Source organism: Hydra viridissima, unplaced genomic scaffold (genome assembly GCF_058129835.1).
Source record: "Hydra viridissima isolate aposymbiotic clone 2 unplaced genomic scaffold, HvirCarnegie_v1 scaffold_1, whole genome shotgun sequence".
Taxonomy (NCBI): domain Eukaryota; kingdom Metazoa; phylum Cnidaria; class Hydrozoa; order Anthoathecata; family Hydridae; genus Hydra; species Hydra viridissima.
The window spans coordinates 34,373,302-34,397,509 of record NW_028324300.1 but is presented as its reverse complement, the minus strand read 5'-3'; the positions used below and the strand labels follow the sequence as shown (position 1 = coordinate 34,397,509).

Below are 24,208 nucleotides of genomic sequence, written 5' to 3'. Positions count from 1 at the left end.
TTTCATACCAATTGTCGAAAATGCAAATTTCTTACCATAAACGAAAAAAAACTCCAAAGTACAGTTTTGATCAAGCTTTGAGAGCCAACAAATTGAGTCAAAAGATGGTAAACTATCTTTATGGGAAAAAAAAAAAAAGATATAGTGTTCGACAACAAAAAATGTTTCTTACTTAATGGTACGGAAATACCCGGAAACGCAGGATTTTACACCGGGTTGTACATCAATATGTGTTCAATATGCAGGGGAAAAAAATTCCCTTCAAAAGTTCTCGTATGGGTAGCAATTTCGATTGCAGGTATATTGACTCCTCTTATTCTTAAAACCAAATCATGCGCAATCAAATCTGAGCTATATATTGAGGAATGCTTAATAAAAAGGCTCCTCCCATTTCTTCATAAACATTATCCCGAATTCATATTTCGGCCCGATTTAACAAGTGCCCATAACTCAAATGAAACTGTTGCAAGGATGGACGAAAAAGCTCCGAAACCTGCAATTAATTCCGAGTTTTTTTAAAAACAAATTGACAATTATTATCGGAACTTACGAAAATTTTATGAAAAAAAAATCATTTTATTGATAACTATCCTGGTAACGAAAAATCATTTTAAATTAAATAAAAAAATGTGAAGTTTTACATATAATAATTAATAAATTATGACAACAGTCTAGGAAATGTATTTATATGTTTTAAATTTTTTTGGTTAAACTATCATTCAATTGACACCTTAGACTAAATTTGAACTACGCTTGAGCACGCGAACACGCTCAAAAAAAAAAAAAAAGTAAACGAATGAAAGGTTTTGCAAAGAAATTCCGGAAAGTCCAAATTTATTGAGCACTTTTTAACGGAAAAATCGTAATGAACGACTTTAATTTAAAAAACCAATTAATACAATCAGTTATTCCGTTACGTATTACTTTTCCCGAAATTAACGAGTCAAAGAAAAACCGTTTTTTAACTTTAACTAATTATTTTTTACGCTTATGTTAATAATAAATTTTATTTACATTTTAATGAATTAAACGTGAAATTGATCTTGCAAGTCTTTTTTCTGAAAAAGAAAGGTTTCTTAAACTTCTTCCGACCAAACGTTTTCAAAGGTAAGGTGTTCTCTGATTCATTGTACGCAAATCTTTGATAGAACTTTGATAGAACTTTACCTTGCGTTAAAAGGAAAGTTGATTTTAAAATGGTTTTATGATTTTACAATCCTTTAATTATTAGCAATTAGCAAAGGTCATTACTAACTGTTGATAATTAAAGCCGACTCTTTGAGCGGGCAAGATTTTATAGTGATCGATCAAGAATTTCCTCCCCCTCCTTGAAGACATGGTTCTTAGAAGCTCTTATCAAATCTTTTTTTTTTTCATGTTATGTTAAAGCAGATAAAAATTTCATCATAAATGATTTTCTTGCTTAAAAGTTACGACAATTTAAAGTTATTTCAGGAGGTAAGTTGGTGTAATTCTAAGTTTTACTTGATCATAAATCTTAAACAAAAAGTGATTTTTTGATGAAATTTGAATATTATTTATGATAGAATAAAAAAAAAACAGATGCTATTTTAGGAGACGTAGCTCTAGGAATAGGGGAGCTAGGGGTTGGGGTGGAGTTGAGAAAGCTCCAAATATCCTTATTATTTGCTAGCCACCCTCTATCGACACCATTATTATAATACTAGAAGTTTGAGTAAGCCCCATACCTCTTAGTTACCTTTCTTGAGCAACAAAATTCCTAGGTACTAGGTACTCTCTTAAAAAATGTGATTTACCCCCTATTGAAAAAAGTTGTTTTTTACATTTTTGAAACAAAGAAATGTTTTCTTAATAATAGTTAAAAAAAAAAACTTTCTGAGTGTTGCAAGGTCACAGCACATCTTCCTATGCGCCGTGGGGAAGAAATACAAATGCATAACGAGAGAATAAATACGACTTACAAGTTATGCTCCAATACAACACGTGTTTTACATAACTTTGCGTCGAGCTTATTCTAATTTTGTCTCTAAACAAAGCTCCTTTTTTTATGGTAAAAATGGTCAGATCATTTAATCCATAGAAGGGTTAAACGGTTGAACCTTTTAGTCTGCAGGCCATATAAGAAAAAAAAAGTTATGTGACTGATTTAATATCAAAAGCATGTGGCAAATTTAACCTCAAAATAGACATATTTAATCTTAAATAATTTCTTAATTTTCATAAAAACAAGAAAATAATTTTTATAGCCAAACATTTTATGACAAGCGTACATTTTGATATACAGCTTTTTTGAACTTAAAAGTTCTTGAAATTTTGACCTAAAGTCAAAGAAAATCCATCAAAAAGCCATCATCAAAACCTTCTAACTTTTATAAACAGAATTTCCTTTAAAATGAAATTAAATTCCGGTATTTTCTGTCCTGACTTTTTTCTGCTCAAACATATTTCGCCTAACATCTTTCCGTCTTTTATAACATATTTATTATTAATATATATAAAATACTATATTAAGCATATATCTATTATTAATATATATAATATACTATATTATATAATATATCTAGATATAATATACTTAGATATATTTATCATATTTCATAAATATTTCTTTGGCTAACATCTCTCTCTGCCTTTCATTTAAATTTTTTTCCACCTGATTTGTTGTAGCAATCCAGTATCAGGATGCTACTAAAAAAAAAGACAAGATTTTAGTGGATGCAGCACGAACCTCCCGGTACCCAAGGAAGACTTTTAAGAACTTTGAATGATTTCTAAAAAAATTTGTGAATATTCAGCCTCGTTTAAACGACCTTTTTCTCATTTTTGGTTTAAAAAAAAAGTGTTGAGAAGTAATGATGAACGATATTAAATAACATTACATAGTAATAATGATGATAAAACATTTAAAAAAAAACAACCAAAGATTCTTCAAAAAGCAGTAAAATATTAATGAAGCACCGCAAGCTGAGTTCACAAGGCAAAGAGGCTTTGAAATATTGGAGAAAATGATATCAATTATTTAGGTTCTTAACAAAATTAGTTGTCAAGAAATATGACTCGATTTCTAATACTCGTTTTCTTTATATTTAGCAATCAAGGGTTCTTTCGGATTCTTACCTTAAAAAATTAAGAATGCAAAAGACATTCACCTACCGCAATCATAACATTCACCTATTGCAATCATATAATTGTAATTAGTTATTTGAGGTTAAAACATTTTACATTAAAGCACTTGTTTTAAAATGAAAGAGCCAAATTTATTGCGATACTGCATACACAGATACAATCTTAAAAGATAACTTCCTTTTGGGTGTGCATACACACACACAAACACACACACACACACACACGCATACACACATTTTTTAAATTAGTTTTCTTTACCTAAGTTAACTTAATTCAGAATTGATTAAAATATTTTTTTAGGACTTTTATATCTTAAACCTGGTTCCTACATGTTCAAAATTGGATCTAAACCTTCACTTTTGTCGCGACTTTAGAATTTTATTGGGAAATTTTTTTTTTCATCAAAGTCCTTTATTCCGTGCTAAATCACGTAAGGGCGGCTGGGTAAAGAGAGTCTTTTGTTTCGCGATTTTTTCTTAAAAAGTTTTAAGAGAGTTGCTGATCATTTTTTATCCCAAATTTTGAATTGATTGTTTTGTTGCGAAAATCGGCATATCATTGGATCGCTTCTCTGATTTTTTTCTTTTCTGAAATACTTCAAAGTTACCATGAACAATAGTTTTTCTATTGTTAAATTTGTTGTTAAAAAAACCTAGATTTGCATAGACTTCAAAATACTCATCCATATTTTTTGGAGCACAGTTTACGAGAAGGAATTGCTTTGTTAATTTATTAATTTTCTTCAATTGACCGTTTTTCTCCTTTATTATTTATATGAAATATTCTGTGAACAAATTCATCTTTCAAATTTCAAGATACTCCTATTTCGAAAACGAGATGTAATGAATAGTATAATAGCTGTTAGTTTGAGCTTTTGGATTTAATTTTAAAACGTATTAGCGTCATTTCATATTTTTAACAAGTTGGTTGTAAACTTCGTTCGTTGCGATTTGAGGTATTTTATTTATATTTGTTAAAAATTTAACTTTACTAAAAATTATGTAATGCTAGACAAGAAATCACAACCTGGACGTGATTGACAAGGTTAAAAGCGTCTAAAAATACTTTTAAGCTAGTTTAGGGGTAGATGCAGATTTACACAGGTAAAAAGTTAATTAAGCATACATCTAAATATGATGGCCAAAACAATCTATTTTACCCCAACATTTTAAAGGCCCATCAGTCCTTTAATCCCTGTATGTGTCACAACGAGTGAATCAAACACAAAACTGGTTTAGAAAAAAGAATCAGTGAACAGCACTCTGTTTTTTAAACATTTATTAGCAATTAAAATCACAACAGATGACACTGTTCATTACATGATTAGGTTTACAATCAAAACCATCCAAATCATATTTCATTGGGCAGATGATTTTGTAAGTACATTGCTTGCTCCTAAATCTGCATTCTGCAAATGGTTCTTTTCCTGATATAGCACATTGTTGTATTTTCGTCGCTGATGAGGCATCACATGACATGAATGACTTTATTATAGCTTTCTTGTCTTGTTTATCAGTTGAAGAAGAAGCTTAAAAAAAAAAAAGAAATCTTTTAAATTTTTCAGTTGATTTGAAAATAAAGTTAAACAAAATACAGTTTTGTCATTAATATATTTGTGAATCAATTTTTACCCTGGAGGTATTCAAAGTTTAATATAAAAAAAGGAACCTATAAAATAAGGAACCGATAACTTTGCATCACAAAATTTCTTCTAAGAAACTTTGCATAACACAAAAATTTGATGTAAATGTTTAAAGTTATAGGCAGCATCACTAAACATCACTAAATCAATAACTAAACTTAAAAACAATGACATAAATAAACCAATCATTTTACAATAAACCAATTAACAATAAATTTATCAACTAACAATACTAAGTTAGTTAATAACTAAGAGTATAATAAAGAACCTTGATTGCTGAGCATTTCAATTAGGTAAGTCTTTTTTGCGTCTTCCAAAGAAATTTCCCTACTGCCCCACATGAGTTCTCGATCACCACAAAATTCTATTAGGCTCTGATCAATTGCACGAATATCTTGAACGGGTGTTGGGAAAAGGGAAATATTCTCTATTACAACATTCTTAGTATCTGGAACACCTTGATTTAACTAAATAGAAATAAGAAAAAATATAATAATAATAATAGAATAAGAAATAGTTTTGAATAAAAGTTCTTTATTATCTTTTTGATGGAAAAAAATAAACAGCAACAACGACAGAAATAACGTTGTTGAGAGCAGTAGTGACAATAAGAATTATCGCTATCCTTGCAATTAACTACCATAATGGTAGCTGTGACTACCATAATGGTAGCTATGAAAAAAAAATTCTCCACGGACTGAAGAAGTTAAAAATAAAATGAAAAAATAAAAAAAAATCATAACCAACTACTGACCAAGATTCTAAAATCTCTCTTTATCTCATTTGGACTACCTTCAGATAAATCTTCGAAAATCAAACACATGCGAGGCTGCGAAGGATCAGTTGAATACTGGGCTTTTTGTTTCTAAAAGCATTTGTTGAAATCACAATTAAAACATATTTTTTTTTGTACGAATGTTGCATAACAAATTTGTTTTCCTAAAAAATAAATTTAAAATTGTCTCAGTACAGAGCACTAACCCATTCAGGACATTGTCGCATAGCAACACCTAATCTGCCGTTATGTGATGGGGTTCGGAAGTCCATGCATTTTCGATCTTTTGTGAACTCAACTTCTTGTTTGAAATGAGCATTCCCCTCGTGAATCTTAATATCTTCCGGCTATGTATGATTATATCATGGCTATATAAGGTTATAAAACTGCTGAGTATAGCTATAACAGAGTATCAAGCAAGAGTAGTACCGCTTATATAAGTCAATACAAAATTTTCTTGAGAATCTATAACTGTGTTCCTATTCACTCATATTTCTGTCAGTTAAATATTTTGAGGCTCAATTACAATTAATGTTAAATACTTGGTAAAACCCGTCTACCGTCAAAAATAGTTGATTTTAGTAATAACCTATATTATTACTAAAATCAAATATTTTTTACAATAGCTGTTAAATTAAAAAAGTAATTAGTATATGCGAAAGAAGGAAGAGTGGGTTAGGAGGAGGGTGTATGTGTGTGTTGTGTGTATGGGGGGAGGGGGGAGGGGGAGGGGGAGGGGGGATAATCGAAAAAAAAACCAAACAATTTTTTTAAATGCAGTTAACAAAACCCATTGAGTTTTAAATAATTTTTTGGACTTTTTTCAATTAAAAAAGAATTAGAAAAAAAACTTTCTAAATCTTGTAAAGAAGTTGCAAAGAGTTTGCATAGAGGTTGCAAAGAAGTTACATAGAAGTTTAAAAAAATAAAAAGATTACCTCCGCATGAGTGATTATAATGCAAAAAACAAAGGGTATTAGAACCAATGTTACCTAAAAATACAGCGTGTTTGAAATTTAAATTAATTCTTTGTGAATAAAACTCGAGTAAATATTTTAAAAACTAAGCGGCTGTAATGTCACTAAAAAACAAAGCGGCTGTAAAAATTAACATTTAACAATAATCTAGAATTACCATTTCCAAAATATTTTCTTCCCGTTTAAAAAAAAAAAGAAAAAAAAAAAAAGAAACTGATTTTTATAAAGTCTTTGTTTTCTTTTCATGAGATATTCACTTGGGTGTTAATTCCTTTTTAAATCTAATTTTTTTTTAAATCCATTTGGATGTTTGTTGCTATTTTTAACAACCAATAGGTTGAGATGAGCGGATTCGAAAGATTTAACAATCTCCTAAAGCATATCACTCATCAGTTACATGCATTACAAATCGGCTATTGACAATTGTCGGTTTTCCGATAACCTCTATGTGTTTAAGCAGATGATGATTTAGTGATTTACCGAACGGATCTTCACATGAAGTGCAAAGCGAGTGATTGAAAAAGGAAAAGTCAGGTGTTTTCAAGAAAAAGAGAATAAAAACATTTTCCCTAACTTTTAGTTTGAAATTCAGTTTAAATAATTTTTAAATTTTTAAACTAAATTTTAAACCGAAACTTTTCCGGTCAAAATAAATGTTAGTTTGTTTTGAATAGGTTATACCGACCGAAGTTCGGTTTTATTTGATTCGATATTCGCCTCAAGTATTCAATCAAATAACATTTTTTATGAAAAAGTTTTTCAAGATGAAGTTCACCCCCCTTCAAAGCTCAGCACTAATAGTAAAACTCAAAGCATCACTCTGATAATAAAAGAACTCTTCTAACCAAGCCAATCGACATCATAAAATATCGCAAATAGCCTAGTTTCGTACTTTGATGACAAGTACATTCAATTTTTTTTGCGAAAGCTATTAACTAGCCAAATGTCGCATAGTCGTAGATTTTCATAATTATTCTGAAAAAAATAGGGAATACAAAGGGCTGGATGTGTAAAAATCGCGATCAACTATAAACAATGTGATAAAACTGCGTCTCATAAAATGGCTTTCTTTCTAACTTTTCCAACTCGAAGACAATACGTCCTTGAGTTGAAAAAGTCAGAAGAAATATTTTAGTTGTTTCTTTTTTATTTTACTTACGTATACGCATACGTACATAAAATGAAAAATAAAAAACTAATAATCTTATTATTAATTTTGGTAAAAAAGTACAAGAATTTATTCTTTTGAATGCTTCGTAAAATTTTAGTGATCGTGCTTTATTTAATTAAATGAGTCCGAACACTGTTTTTTCGTTTCCTTTCAAGAGCCTAGTTACACGCTGCTGTTATTTACATAGTTTATATAAAAATTCTCGCGCGACATATACTTCAACTTTTCTAAATGGAAATAACTTGTCATGATTTGAGGTGGGAGATGTATCTAGGACAATGAGCGCTCTACTTAGATCGCTCAACCAGTTAATTACGTGCCTCTTGGACATTGAACTACAGGAAGCATTGTTTTGTTCTCTCTTAAATATAAAAAAATGTTTTCATTAGTTCCAAACAATCATTCAATAAACGAAATTAAAAGAAAAAGAAAAAACGTTTAATGTGACAAATATAGATGTTTTTATTAGAAACTAAATGCATAAACAAGACGAAGAAGTAGAAGGTTGCAGGAAACAAAATGTTGAACGAGTTTATATTAATGTTGGGGGTACAAGACATGAATGCTATATAAAAACTATTCAAAACTTCCCTGATACCCGACTGTTTTGGATTGCAGAAATGGCCCTCAAAATGGCGGATTTCGGTGAAGATGTTAATGAATTTTTTTTTGATCGGCATCCCGGTTGTTTTCAGAACATTTTAAACTATTGCAGAACAGGAAAACTTCATTGCCCAAAAGATGTGTGTGGACCAGTCTTTGCAGAGGTAAATAAAGTTTTTTTGGCTCACACATGTAATTCAGCAATGTTCTTGTAAAAATCAAAGAAAAACTGTTTCGTTAAACTTTCAATAATTTAGTGACAAAGTAACAAAGATAATGTCAAAATTAATAAATCAATTTTAAACAACTTTAGAGTTAGATTTTCTAAGGGAATAATTTTTTTGTAGCAGTTTTGTTTATTTTATTTTTCGTCTCGTTAGGAACTTGCATTTTGGGGAGTAGACGAACTCATGATGCAGCCTTGCTGCTGGCCCAATTACAGTGAGTTTAATGACGCAAGCAAAAACTTGAAGGTTTTCCACGAAGGGGTAGACGAAAAAGAAAAAGAAGTTCCAGAATTTGAAAACGAACAACTCAGAAATAAATATAGCCAATGTTACAAATTGAAAAAAACTGTTTGGAGTTTGATGGAAGTTCCTCAAAAGAACTGGTTAACAAAGGTATTCGTAAAAGTATTTTAAAGGATGTATAAAAATGTAGGAACAATCATAAACATACCTCTATACTTCATTATATATTAAAATTCAGATATTTGAATTATGTTAATTATATGTTTTAGACAATTGCGAGTGTGCACATTTTTACCACGCTGCTGTCCATTGCAACTTTTTGTTTACAAACAGAGCCAATCTTTAGCAAACAGGAAAAGTTATTCGGTTACTTTGAAAAAAGTTATTGCGTGATCTTTACATTGGATCTAGTTTTAAAAGTTCTCTGCTGCCCATCGTTCATCAAACTTCTCAAAGACTTTTTAATATGGGTTGATGTGATATCACTTCTGCCGTTTTATTTTGAGCTTCTGTTGAACAGAGATGACATAGGATTTTTGCTGTCGTTGCGGCTGCTTCGAATTTTTCGTCTACTTCGATTTTTTAGAAATTTGAGAGGTATGCTTGTTTTCGGAGAGACTTTAAAAGCAAGTTTTGAACCTTTAATGCTTCTTGGGTTGGTTTTGTTTATTCCAATGGTGGTATTTGCAGCAATGGTATACTATGCTGAAAAAGTAAGAATGCCTGGCAAGTTCTGTAAATATTTAAGTTTATTGGTTGTATTTATAGTGGTTTCATTTTATTTGTAGCAATTATTTTGTGTTGGTCATTACCAACACAAAATAATTGTGACGGCGATAACAATGACAATTAGATTGACGACGGCGACGACGACGGTGATGATGATGATGATGATGATGATGATGATGATGATGATGATGATGATGATGATGATTAGCTATTCTTGTAGAATTCGAAATCGCAATTTGAAAGTATTCCTCGATCATTTTGGTGGGCCATAATCACTTTAACTACTGTTGGTTATGGAGATATGATACCTACTTCATTCGTGGGTAAAATTGTAGGTGCTTTTTGCGCAACATTTGGTATTCTCGTGGTTGCACTTCCTATATCTGTTATTGGAAGTAACTTTACATTTTACTATTCGTATGCAAAAGCCAGCATGAAGTTACCAAAACATAAAAATAAAAACTTGATGAATGCAGAGTTACATTCTAGAGAAACATTTGGTTAGATTTAGCTTTTTTTATTTGTATGCTTTATGTTCCACTAAACGAATAATCAAGAATTGATTGAGATAAATTAATACTTGGCTGAAATTTCAAGGTTGTAAACGAAATTTGATAAGAATACTTAAATAGCTTGTATAGATCTCCGAAAAAATTTTTTTTTTTAAATTTAGCTAAGAAAATGAAACCATACAACTTTCTTTTAACTTTTATTTTAGCAAATGGGTTTAACTCGAAGTCAGTGCGAAGACGTCGGTTTGCATTAGCGTCCATATTTTTAGACTCTTCTGAAGGAGTGAACACAAAAAGCACACTGCAAAATAGCTTATCAAAATCAAGTTTGCTACCAAAAATCTTGTTACCATCACAGGTGGTGGACACAAGCGACGAGGAGGTAACTTTTCATCAAAGAAGAGCAAGTTTTGTTAAATACATGAGCTTTGCAGGGAGCAGGAAAAATCCAATGATTAAGAAAACCAACAGTTTTGTTCATCCTAAAACTTTTGAAGGTGATTCCCTTAACTATGAGAGTAATAATAATAAGACACGATCCCAATCGAATGCATATGAACATCAGTTTCCTTACAATGTTTCTGATAAATCCTTAACAAACTCACAAGTAAGCTTGAAGTCAACCAGCGAAGATAAGAAGAAAGTGATCCATTTGAATATTACTCAATATATTCCTAGAAAATTGAGTGCTCGAGACAGAGCAGAAATATGCCGCAAACTAAATCACGATTTTATCAAGCAATCAAGCTAGAAAATTGAGTGCTCGAGACAGAGCAGAATTATACCGCAAATTAAATCACGATTTTATCAAGCAGTCAACCTAGAAACTTAAGTGGAATGTTTTAGCCAAGAATCTTATGCAAGTTCCAATTAAAATCAAAGAAAAAAGATAATATCTCTTGTTATGTTTTATAAAGTATGTTCTTCGCCTGTTTTTTAAAATAGTGCTAATTTAAAGAATTTTTAGTTTTTTGTACATAAAAATGATGTATCTATTTTATACAACAACAACCACAAAAATCAATGCATATATCCTTTTTTGGAAAAAGATTTTGTTCAAAAAAAGTTCAATAATCAAAACTTAATATATGACTTATGATATATATATATATATATATATATATATATATGGTATTTGAACTTTGTTTATATACATGCACACACCTCATATACAAGCTGAAAAAAATTTTTAACCACTTGTAAATTTTTTTTTATTTTCTGATTTTTTAAAAATAAAAAAACACAAAACCTCATTTTATTTTTGATTGATTTATTAAATTTTAAATATTTTCTTTAAACACATCTTAAGAATTAGCAAATATATTATTGTTCTAACCATTTTGATGAAAGAAAAAATATATATTCGGCCAACCGTTACTTTATGAGTATTTTACTCTCAGGTTAATGTTAAAAAATTAAAAATGCTCATAAACAATTAATAATCGATTTTTTGTTGAATTTCCTATCTTTTCTCAAACTGCAATTGCTGAGGATAGAAATGACCGTTTTTTTGATAATTTCAGTCGGAATATGATTCTATTCTCTTTTGATGACGGACTTGAGGTTATTTAGATTCTTTTGTCACGAGTTTTTCAAATGATCACAAAGATGTTCCCTAGTAGGCATTGGACGTCCTTAGATGTCCACCGGCCATCTAAGGACGTCTAAGACGTCCATAGACGTTCATGGACGTCCACTGGACGTCTAATGCCTACTGGGCCAGTGGGATTAAAAGCTGAAGATTGAGCGCGCCACTCAAACTTCTTTTTTGCTTTTTGACAACCATGGTTTTAGCACTTCGTGCAGCATGCTTAGGGTTGTTTTCATAATGGGAAATAAAATTGAATTAAATGTTTATTTATCGGGCACACATTTGTCCGAATTTAAACATACAGGTCGGTTTTTCTATTGATAAAAATTACTTTTCCTACTCTAGAAGACGCCATATCAGAAGAAGTTGCGTGTTTATGTGCACTTGTATAAGTAAGAAAATATAGAATATTTAATTTTGAAAATTATATATATTTTTTTGTAAAAATGACTTTTTAAACGTGTTAAAACGCAAACATGGAACATCTGTATAATCGTGCATATGTACGGGATCAAAAAATAAAGATTTTTAAAAAAAATTATGAAACTCAATAAACATAGCTAGTTTGTAAAATGAATGAGTTCTTACAGTTTCACAAGTGCTTCAATTGCATTATGGCTTATTAAAAGTGTGTGTGTGTGTGTGTGTGTGTGTGTGTGTGTGTGTGTGTGTGTGTGTGTGTGTGTGTGAGAGAGAGAGAGAGAGAGAGAGAGAGAGAGAGAGAGAAGGGATCGCCTCTCGGCTAATGGCTAAAATCAACTGTAGTATGTTAAAGCTCATCCAATAAATTGGTGAACCATTGTCATGAGCTGGTGGCACTAGCTCGATCATTAGCAGCTAAAGTTGGATAGAGGATCTGGGTTTTTTATTTGTTGTCTCTTTTTTCGCCAATGTTTGCTTGTTTTTTTCGATGACTCAGAATTTGTTAAGGCAGATCCGTCGGGGCTGACAGTTTCATCTGTCACCAAGACATTAAACGGGGTGATGTAGGCAAGTGTCGAACATCCCACTCTTCGCTTCGGCATTTTAGAAGAGGAGAAGTATTAGCTAAATAAAAAAAAAAGAAGAAAAGGAGGGACTTTGATTAAATTTGTGAATAATTTTTCAATACCACGCATTTTGCTTACTTCTTCAATTCTTGGCGTTGTTTGTTTAACCATAAAATTTATTATAATTGTCACCTCGAATGGACATAAGTTGTTTCCTAAACTAGTATTTATTACATTCAATTGAGCAGTAAATCCATATTTCATATAACATATAATTTCTTATACTTTCATATAAATCCTTACTTCCTCCACAGAGTGGGTGGTCTTTTTTAAATTCTCGAGGTTTTAAAGGTAAATATCATTAATTAATGCGATGATCAGAGCGTTGAGTTTGATTGCTTTAATGTTTTATGGTGAAACTTTTAAAGCGCAAAAGTTTGATTTAAAAATAAATCTTGCATATAAAGTTATTGAAGAAATTTTCCAAGGATTTGTAATTCAAAAATGTAAAATGTAATTCAAAAGAAATAAAAATCAGAACTTTTTTAAACGCAAATGCAAGTGATTTTTACAATAGGAAGATGAGTATTTGCCTTGATGAAGTTTTAAAAAATTTGGAAAAACAAAACTTTTTATTTATATTGAGACTACTTGAAGAGAAAAAGAAATATATTTGGTTGATGTCATCGAGACAAAGATTGAGTTTATAAAAAGTGGTAACTACTCCTTTGACTTACAATTGGGAAAAAATTTCTAAAAAAGTTCGTAATGTAAAGCGATGATCTTTAAGGGTTAGGTTTTAATAGATGCATTTATATGATTTCTTTTTTAAAAAAAACTTTGGTACTGTATAGTCAAGCACAAAAAGAATTTATTTTTTTAATTAAATGTCATTTTACCAGATTTAATAATTTTAGATTTAGACATCCTATTTTAAGTTTTAATCTTCAAGTAAAGTAAGAAACATCTATAAGTTAAAAAGAAACTCCTACAACGCTTAATAAGTAATGCAGCGTTAAACTGTTCAAAACACGTGTAATAAACACATTAAATTTTTTGATAAAAAGTTTGAATAATGCGAAAAAATTCCATAAGGCACTTAGGTAATAATCTGAGTTCATATGAACACTTAAATATAAATTCATATTTACTTAAATTAGTAAGCTTCTTTAGCAAATGAAGCTTAAAATGTATGTTATGCTTTTATTTAAGATTCGTTCATTTATATATTATTTTGTATGCATATACACCAACAAATGTATATATTTATAGCATAATACAACATATATGTATGTATATATACACTATTATTGTATAGTATTATATTTTATCACGTTATTCAAAACATTTCCAATGTTTTCAGAAAAATTCCTCTGCTACGCCAATCATCATCATCATCATCATCATCATCATCATCATTATCATCATCATCATCATCATCATCATCATCATCATCATCATCATCATCATCATCATCATCATCATCATCATCATCATCATCATCATCATCATCATCATCATCATCATCATCATCATCAGTAGCAGCAGCAGCAGCAACAACAATAACAAAAGCATACAAAAAAAGTAGTACTCTATTTTTTAATGAAAATAAGGCTTTGTACCCACCAAATATTACTTTTAGATTTTTTTTGATACATCTTAAGTGCGAAGCTTGAAGAGTGTAATATTCTTATCTTAATTTTTTTTTTTTCTTTAACATCAAAATAAAATAAAAGGCTTTGAGATAATTAAACCTAATCAATTTGCTTAAAAATCAATTTTATGAAGTACATTTTGCAGATGTAAAAAGTGCTTCTCATTGTTACCAAACTCTTTTGTTCTTTCTAGTTTTTTTTTTTTTTAAAACAATGACAAATTATGAGTAAAAAGACCTACAGAATATATACGACAAGCATGTTTTTGACATATGATAATGTTTTTTTCTATTCGTAGACGTCTTTTAGTAATGATTTTTCCATTACCAATATTTGCATCACCTTATTTTTTCTAAGCTCGATTCTAAAAAAAGGTATTATATTTTTATTGTTTTTTCCAGTGATAAAAGCTATTTAAAAACTACATAATTATTTAAAAAGTATTTCAAACTCGTTCAATATAAAAAATGTAATATGTAAAACAAAATAATTTTATCGTTCACTTAAATTTTTATTTCGTTTGTTTTTCATATAAACTTACGTTTATTTAACGTGATTTTTTATTTAAAAGTTTTAATGAAAATATTTATAATTTATTATTGTTTTTTTTTTTTTGTTTTTTTTGTTTTTTGTTTTTCTTCTTCTTCTTTCTTTTTATACTGTGAGATGAACATAAGTCAATTTACAAAGCAGGTGAATATGTATTCGGCGAAAAAACTTAAGATTTTTTTCTTCTTCAGTTTTTGTTTTTGCGGAAATTAACACTTTTCCTTTGATACGTCTTCTATCCGGCCTGCATTATGTTTGATTTAATTGTTTATCTTTTGTTTTGATTTTAATCGAAATCTTCAACCACTCCCTTGGGAATGGTCGATTTTTAACTTTGAGTTTTGCTACTAAGATTGTATATCGCCCCTCAGGTACGATACGCAAACTTCAAGAAAATATAGCAGAAAATCACAATTTGCGGATGGGAACCAAGTTTTTGTAAAATCAACGGAATTAAGAACGAGCATAGACGTGAGACCATTTAAATTTTCTACAGATCCACAAATAGTTAAAATAACATTATCAAATCGACAAAAAAAGTCGACAGACATTATTAAAATATGTATAATTATGTAGACTTGTAATACACTAACAATGAAGAATTAAAAAAAAAAAAAAAAAAAATAGTTATATAGATACTGATAACAATAATAGATGAAAATATTTAAAAGGTTTGGCATAAAGCAACACAAAATCATATTTACCAAGCAATAAGAATTGAAAGCGGAAAGGTGTGTTAAACTAATCGCGGAAAAAGATTTGACCTATCAAAACTTACGATTAAATCTTTAATTCACATTAAAACGTTCTTTTTGAAAGATGTTAAACGATGTTAAAAGATGTTTTTGGACTTAAGCTCAACTTGATCATTAAACACTCGTAAGAGTTGGCCCTTAGAACTCAGGACCGGTAGATCTGTAAAGGGCACCTGCTGTAAGCTTCCCTGATGTAACCACCCTAAAGATGAAAGTAAATAAGTAAATAAACAATAAAGTAAATAAACAAAATTCAGGTTCATGAAGTGAAAAAAATTTTTTTTTTAAACACAATATTTAACATCAAAGCAGTTAAAACTAAATTGACGAAATGAAGTAAATTAAGGAAGGAAAAATTTTTTATCCAATGTTTAATTTATAAAACTTGTTAAAAACTCAAGCATTAAAAAGTTTAAGTTTTAACTCTAAAAAATGAGCAGAACTCCAAATTTAAGTCTAAACATTATAAGGTTAGATAAACTTTTAAAATATAGAAAACATAACGTGGGATGCACATCATAAATTATTCACAATCAATAAACTAGTATTCTGCGTCACGTTGATATGATGCACATCTCTTGCTTTCCTTCACACTTGACAGTCTGTATATGATTACAAATACTTATGAAAAATACTTATCAAAAATATTTTCATCAATAAAAAGAAATTGAATTTACGGATTTTCATGAGTAAGCATTATTCTCTTTTTTTGTTGTTCTATTAAATGTTATATCAAGTGACTAGATCATTGACATTCAATATGATTTGTTTAGATATTTTTTACTGAAACAATAAATCAACCAAAACACATAATAAACGAAAAACTTGCAAAATTTCAAGACCTTTCTTCTGCAGATTACTCTTGAGCAGTGTTATGTGAAATTTCGTGATGGTTTTGGCTTTTTATTCATTGCCTAGTGTTTTTTTTAATAACTTTTTAACGAAGCAGTCGGCTCAGAAGAATTAAAGAAATCATAACCACTCGATTAAACAATAATTTCATTTGATCTAAAAAAAAAAAATGTTTTATAGAGATTTATTTTTTAATTTATCTATTTTCTTTAGTTTAAGTAAAGTATTGAGAAAGTTCTAAAAACTGTTTATTGCTAAAAATGTCACGCGATGGGTTCACTGAATTCGAGAATGGAAAATCCTCAAAAAAAGTTGATCGAGTCATAATAAATGTTGGAGGATCAAGACATGAATGTTATATTAGTACAATTCAAAATTTTCCTGACACGAGATTGTTTTGGATAGCAGAGACAGCAATGGCAATGGCTGACTATAATGTACAGGCTAACGAGTTTTTTTTTGATCGACACGCTGGATGCTTTGAGAATATTTTGAACTATTGCCGAACAGGAAAACTTCATTGCCCAAAAGATGTGTGCGGTCCACTTTTTGAAGAGGTAAGGTATTTTTTCTTTTTACACTTTTTTTTTGAAGCGTTTTTTACATTTCTAGCAATTGCAAACAAGTATATTTTTAGGAACTTGCATTTTGGGGAATAGACGAACTAACCATGCAGCCGTGCTGCTGGGCCAATTACAGCCAATACCGCGAAGTAAGTAAAAACCTTAGATTTATTCATGAAGGAGAAAGAAACCAAGATGAAAAAGGAGTTCAATTTGAAAACAACGGAGAAAGTTGTTGTCAGCAGGGTTTTTTGAAAGGAACTTGCAACACAATTTGGAATTTTTTGGAAGTTCCACAAAAAAATTTCTTGACGAAGGTATTCTTTGCGTTTGAATTGAGGTTGTTATGACCAAAAAGTAATTTTCTATAATAAATATTAGATTTTTTTTTTTTTTTTTATTGCATTTAGGTCATTGCTTCAATTCACATCTTTATTGTGCTGATATCAATTACGACATTTTGCTTAGAAACCGACAAAACCTTTGAAAAAAATAAAGTTCTGTTTAGTTACTTTGAGAAAAGTTATTGCTTAATTTTTACATTTGACATAATTTTAAGATTTCTATGCTGTCCCTCAATTATCAGTCATCTCAAAGATCCACTGACTTGGATAGACATTTTGTCATTGTTACCATTATATTTTGAGCTCTTGATGGAAAGAAGCGATATTGGGTTTTTGATGTCGTTACGTTTGCTTCGTATTTTTCGGCTTCTTCGTTTTTTCAGAAATTTAAGAAGTATGTTAGTTTTTGCAGAAACTCTAAGGGCAAGCATGGAGCAGCTTATGCTACTGGTGTTAGTTCTATTTATTCCAATGGTGGTGTTCGCCACGTTGGCCTACTACGCTGAAAAAGTACTATTTCTTTTTTAGTATAGTTTTAAATAGAATTTTTTAGAAAAATTTTTAGAGAAATTCAGTAATGTAAAATATTTTTATCTCACAAGATTTTTAAGACAAATTCGTTTTTGTATTATTAGTGGTTTTCAAATAAAAATAAAAATACTTGAGTTTTATTTTTTTAAAGCTTTTTCAAAGGGTGTAAGGGGCAACTCAAAATGATTCTGTTTTCGATATTTTAGAATATCAACCAGAGTTTATTACTTATTAGTTTGCTTTAGAGAATCATTTTCTCATTTTTAGGATACTACTAACTCGAATTTTAAAAGCATCCCTCGCTCTTTTTGGTGGGCAATAATAACACTGAGTACTGTGGGCTACGGGGACATGTCACCGACTACAGTTGTTGGTAAATTAATCGGTGCATTATGCGCAGCATTTGGTATACTCATGGTTGCTCTTCCTATATCTGTCATAGGAAATAACTACACGTTTTATTATTCGTACGCAAAAGCAAGTATGAAACTACCAAAACAAGAGCAAAAAAACATGATTAGTGCAGATCGAATTTTGAGGAGGAAATCAAACGGTTGGTTTGTTAATATAATTTTTATTATTTTTTTATTTTTGTTTTTTTTTGAGTTGAACGGCAATGTGTTCTATTTAATAAATGTTCATATTGATGAGTGTACTAACTTGCAAAGAATCATTATTGTTTAGCTTTTTGTTTTTTCTCTAACAGCAGTTTCGTCTGTAGCAGCAGTTTCTTCCATCGATTTAGTCGATCATCAAAATGGCGGTTCTGGATTGAGTAAAAATCGTAGATATGCGTTAAGATATGTTTCATCTAATGAAATGTTTCGTAAATCCAGTGTTAGTACTTTACATAGGGACTCCAAAAAATCTATATTTGCGCCAAGAATAACTAGTTCGTTAAAAATTGATGATTTTAACTTGGTCAACAACGAAGTGCTTCAGCCCACAACAGAGCATGCTGAAGAGAATTGCATTCACAGCGAAGAAAAACTTGAAAGCTTAGAAAATAACTTAGGCAAAGATACTGAAGGAGTAAAAGAAACTCATTCAACAAAGGATATGAACTTATTTGAGCGTAAGAATTCCAGTCAAAAGTCATTTAGCGTTGAGCAAACAGTTAAAAAAAAACGGTCGCTTAGCAACTTAGATGAGTTCCCATCTCTTCCAGAATCTTTATGCTCAAAAAATAGTGCAGCATCTTCACAAGATTTTAAACATAGACATGAAAAAAAGAAAGTTATCCACCTCGATATACCACAATATATGCCAAGAAGGCTTAGCAATCGAGACAGAGCAGATATTTGTCGTAAAATAAACACTCAAGGCTTTTTCAACAAAGAACTAAACGAACAAGAGTTTCGCAGAATGTCTTTAGTAAAGCAAGATTTGAGTGAAAACGAGGTTGTTGCTTGGTTTGATTTTTTCAAACAGAATAGCGACGAAAGATTTCAAATAGAAATTTCTTAACAAATTAGAACTATATTCCAATAAACAACTTATGAAACTATACTCCGATAAACAACGTGACAACGGATACACCTAAAGAAAAATACCGATTTAGCGTGATCATAAAATATGTGCTCTGAAATTAAGTAAATAAATCGGCTTCTTTTCAGAAATATGAAATTAAAGTTATAAGAATTGCAGAAGATAACTTCTTTGAAGCCAGAGCTCTGGAGAAAATCATCTAATTGTGATAAAAGTTGTTACTTTAAGAAAATTGAAGTAGTATTTATTATCGGCTCATTAATTTTGTAATTAAATTTTTGATAGACTTTTTTTAACAGGATTTTAATTACGTTATTTTATTTATCAATTATGTACTTTTCTTGTACGTTATTTTAGGGAAGTTTTTTAAAGTAAATGCAAAAAATGATGGAACTTTAGTATCGATAAGACTTCATTTTCTCAATTTGAAAGAATTATGTACTTTGATGTTTAAAAGTTATGAACATGTGCAGGCTTGGATTAAGGCGGAAGCTGAGGAGGGTATAGCCTTAGTCCTACTGCAAAAAATAGGACCACAAGATTCAAAATTGATAAATTTGCTAGTAAAAAATTTTAGTAAACGAACGAACTGTCGAGCTAAAAAAACCTGCAATTTCAACAAAATAATTGATAACTAGTTGCATAGATTATATATAATATACTAGGTTTATATAGTATACTAGATTTATATATAATATAATAGATTTATATGTAATATAATAGATTTCAATAATATAATAGATTTCAATAATATAATAGATTTATATATGATATAATAGATTTATATATAATATAATAGATTTCTATAATATAATAGATTTATATATAATATAATATATTTATATATAATATAAAAGACTTTATTCGTTTGTTTAATTTTTAAAATTTAAATCTTACATTAATTTTATCCTTTTATTTAAATTTCTAATTTGTTGTCGCATTTTTGCAAAAAACCTTTTTATAGTAGATTATAATTAAACAGGTCGGTATTGGCATGGATGGAACTTCTGAGCCCAAATTTGATTATGGATACTTTTAAAGGTGAATACAGTTTGATTGATGTACAATAGAGAAAGATTTCATAAATTCTATAAGTTAAAAAGAAAACTGCACATCTCATGAATTTTTTGTAAATAATTCATGAGATGTACAGTTTTCTGTTGTTGCATGTGAGGATCAGAAATATTCACAAGAACCAATTGGTTAAGCTAGCTTATCAAGACTGTTTATTCTGTTAGAATAAAAAAGCCATTGAAATAAAGAAAGTAGCCAGCCCCAGTACAATCTGATTTGTCTGTGACAACCCCATAAAAATGAGTTGTTTCATTCTTCATCCAAAATCTTGTTTATTTTTTTTCTGGATATGTTCTTTTCTGCAAGTAAAGGTTGTCCAAGTTTAAAAAAAAAACTTTCAGAAGATTGCTTGATTTACCAATAGATAATCTGAGAGGTAACGTTAAAATCACTTAAATTGAATAGAGTTAATCTCAAAATCACAATAAACCTGGAAAAACGAAATTTTGATTTTGATATTTTTACTTCCCCCCTAAATAAAAATAAAATTTAAAAAAGTTCATAAAATTCCAATATTTTGTGATTTACACTTTATGACAGGTTGAACACCCTAAAACATGATATTTTTTACAAATTGACGTTTTTCTAAATATGTATTAAAAACTTCATTTATTTTTGCACTCATCTAAATGTTTTAACAATTAAAAAGTAAGTTAAAATAATTAAAACAATAAAAATAGGTTAAGTTATTTTTTTTTTTTAAATTCTCTATTTTGCAAAAATATGATTTCATTACATTTACAACATAAAAATCACATTTTCATCAAGTTTATGGGAAAATCAAAAAATCAGAAAACTTATTTTTGTTTACTCAGATAAATACTCAGCAGCAGTAGTAACTGCAACCTCAGCAACCTGTAAAATAGTATACACAAGCAACTTCATTACAATTAACATGTTGTTGAATGTTCAAAAAATTTTCTTCTTATAGATTTTCTTTTTTTGCATTTGCAACATCGCTGTAAAAAATTATCCAAGCTAATAACTTTACATGCGCTTCATACTTTATAACACTATATTTACACATCAGGGATAAAAAAAATAATCCACTTAAGGTGTTAATATATTTTTTTATACTTTCTGTCTATTGTAAAACCAGCAAATTGTTTGCCAGTTGACAACTTTAAAATTAATGATTTCTGTAAACAGATGCGTGTAAAACATCACAAAATAAAGAGTTAATGTAAACAAGGCTCAAATCATGTTTTTTAAAAATTATTGAGATTAAAAATCTCTAAAGAAAAAAGCGAAGAATTAATTCAAATTGCAGAGGAATCTTAGAAAGTTCTTGATCTATTTGCAACTATGTGACTGTTGTAAAAATACTGTTAAATTCTCTATTCTAATACGCTCCGAAAAATCAGTCACAAGTGACATTTTTAGAGTAGAGGTCAAAGAAAGACACACGTGGTGAAATAGAGTTAGATCAATGTCTTTAAAACAAAAAAAAAAACAAAAAAAAAAAAATCTCAGCTAATCATATTTCAAATTAGAAAATACGAATTTAGTTGGGGTACCGCATGCACATGTCCACTGCAACTAATCCGAACTTAGATTTAAAGTTTATTAAACTGTTAACTATTTATTTAACTATTATGTTTATTAAACCACACCAAAACAAGGTAAAGTGTTTAACGAGGTAGGATCAGAAGATGTTTGTAGTTTTTTTAAATCTGGTTTGGTCGAAAGATGCCATTTACAGGGAATTTTATGATTTGAGGAGCTGTTTTTGGAAGTTTTTCGCGATAAACATAAAAATGGATTCATAAAGGAAATTTATGGTGGAACAGTTTATAAAAAAAATATAAAAAAAGTGCTTAAAAATATTTTCTAAGTTTAGTATAAATTCGTATTATCTATAAATTTCATCTTACATTTATAAAAATTTGTTAGCAAAAAAATGGTATTTATCGTATTTGTTGATGTTTCTGCTTAAGATTATTCTAAAATCTTGAACTGTTTTTCCTAGTAAATATTTTCTTATTTCAATATACAATTCTGAAAAAGCTAACAACTATTGTTGGTTTTCACTAAATTTAAGAAAAATGAGGGGGGGGGGGGGGGGGAAGAGGAATGTGCTTTTACACATCCACCATAATTTATACGCCAAAATGCTCTAAAACAAACTACTAACAGGGTGCTAAACCTGTTTATATGTTGTCATTTTTCTGCATTTAAGATGAATAAACACACACACACAAAATTTCGGAATTGTGACAAAATTTTTGAAAAAAAGGTATTGAGTTTAAATAAATTGATATATTTCTGACAACGTAAATATCTATAAACAGTTGTTTTATAAAAAAGCAAAAAACGATCAAAATTACGTGAAAATCGAAGATTTTTTACCTTGCGACACAATTCTTTAAGATTTGAAACTTAAAACTATGTGCTACAACAGAATAAAGGGAATGAATTAAAATCCGTGAAAACCATTTACATTTAGCCTTTTTATTTTATATTTTGAATTTTTTTCATACCATCAGGGGCTAGAGCTAGAGTTTATTAGAGTTTTGAGATAACAATAAAATGACAAAAGAGCAATGTAAATTTAAAAAACTCAAACATTCCCTTTATGGATACCTCTTGGAAAATTGAATTAAACTCCTTGAACCAATCAATAGACCTACAGATCACGTTGCAGGTCGCGCAAAGTATCGTTGAAATATAATGAGAAAATAAGAAAAGTAATTTTTGGGAAAATAATTAACAACCATATTACTTCCACAATTTGAAAATATAAAAAATTTCTCAATGATATCTTGAATAATTTCTAAGTTAAAAAGAATGTAAAAGCTGTTTTTAGTGTTTGTTAGCATGGCTAAACATGCGCGTTTTAGAACTATTGCAATTGACAAGGAAAACGGTGGTGAAGACTCTTGTTTTAAGCACTTTTTTTCAAAAAGCTATTAAATCTATTATTTTTTTATTGCTCGTTGCTATTAAATATTTAAACAAAAATATAATCCTCAGTTAAAATGCAAACAAAGCTTCTTGTACATGCTGTTAAACAATGAATAGTTCGGTAAACAAACACGAGAACTAAAAAGGAATCACTTGAAACCAAGCTGGCATAAGAAACCTTAGAGTAACTTAAAAATATGGGTTTTCGATGACAAAGGAAAACATTACTAGGCCATTTAGAATGACTTAAAAATGATAATAATGTTGTTGATAAGGTCCGTTGCTAATAACGCTTTTTTTATAAACTACAAATTATCCAAAATATGCAAAGTTTTAAAATCAATCAGATAAGACTAAGTTTACCTTAGTTAAAATGGATTATTATGACATTATATATCCTAAATATAAAGTTTGATTATCTTTTTTAAAATCCTTTTTTCTTTTTGTGGTTATTAAACATTAATTTATTTTAAAACATAATTTTTGTAGAGTAATGTTTTCGTTTTCTTATTTTTGACTCAATGATTTTATAATTTCTTGTTAACTTATTACTTTCTTAATATCTTTATAATTTCAATGTTTAATTAACGTTTAATAAATTAACAGCAACACGAATTTGAAAAAATATTAAAGGAAAGACTTTGCGACTGTAACGAATTACGAGCGTTCGTAAAATAAAACGAATGAAACAATTAACATTATCAATTATATTGTAGTATTGAAATTATGACGAGTAATTGATTCAATTAATTCAAAGTTTCAATTAATTTGCTCGAAAGTTTCGTTAAAACCTACGAGAACCATAAATGAATTTATTTCAATCCTTTCCCGTCAAATTTTCATAAAATTTCGTAAGGGTGCATATTATTATCACAATTCCGTTAATTAGAGTTGATGGTTGTTATTTAGTTAATTAGTTGATGATC

At 29.3% G+C, this 24,208-nt stretch overlaps 2 protein-coding genes across 3 annotated transcripts; one reads left to right on the top strand and one right to left on the bottom strand.

Annotated features, from left to right (window-relative positions):
* Positions 1–3,917: 3,917 nt before the first annotated feature.
* Positions 3,918–19,706, top strand: LOC145192702 (uncharacterized). Its single transcript, XM_090078893.1, has 11 exons — positions 3,918–4,063; positions 8,143–8,440; positions 8,657–8,896; positions 9,016–9,459; positions 9,696–9,975; positions 10,194–10,733; positions 16,610–16,935; positions 17,016–17,258; positions 17,352–17,795; positions 18,084–18,369; positions 18,523–19,706. The coding sequence occupies exons 2-11, from the start codon at positions 8,150–8,152 to the stop codon at positions 19,281–19,283; spliced, it is 3,855 nt and encodes a 1,284-aa protein (XP_089935019.1). The 5' UTR covers positions 3,918–4,063; positions 8,143–8,149; the 3' UTR covers positions 19,284–19,706.
* Positions 4,370–6,747, bottom strand: LOC145192703 (uncharacterized). 2 transcript variants are annotated; one of them, XM_090099449.1, is made up of 6 exons: positions 6,660–6,747; positions 6,464–6,517; positions 5,732–5,872; positions 5,505–5,615; positions 5,019–5,217; positions 4,370–4,636 (listed from the first exon to the last, which is right to left on the bottom strand). In XM_090099449.1, the coding sequence occupies exons 1-6, from the start codon at positions 6,660–6,662 to the stop codon at positions 4,389–4,391; spliced, it is 756 nt and encodes a 251-aa protein (XP_089955575.1). In that variant the 5' UTR covers positions 6,663–6,747; the 3' UTR covers positions 4,370–4,388. The 2 variants fall into 2 exon arrangements, with proteins under 2 accessions (XP_089955575.1, XP_089955581.1); XM_090099455.1 differs by having other exon boundaries at positions 4,370–4,633.
* Positions 19,707–24,208: the final 4,502 nt, after the last annotated feature.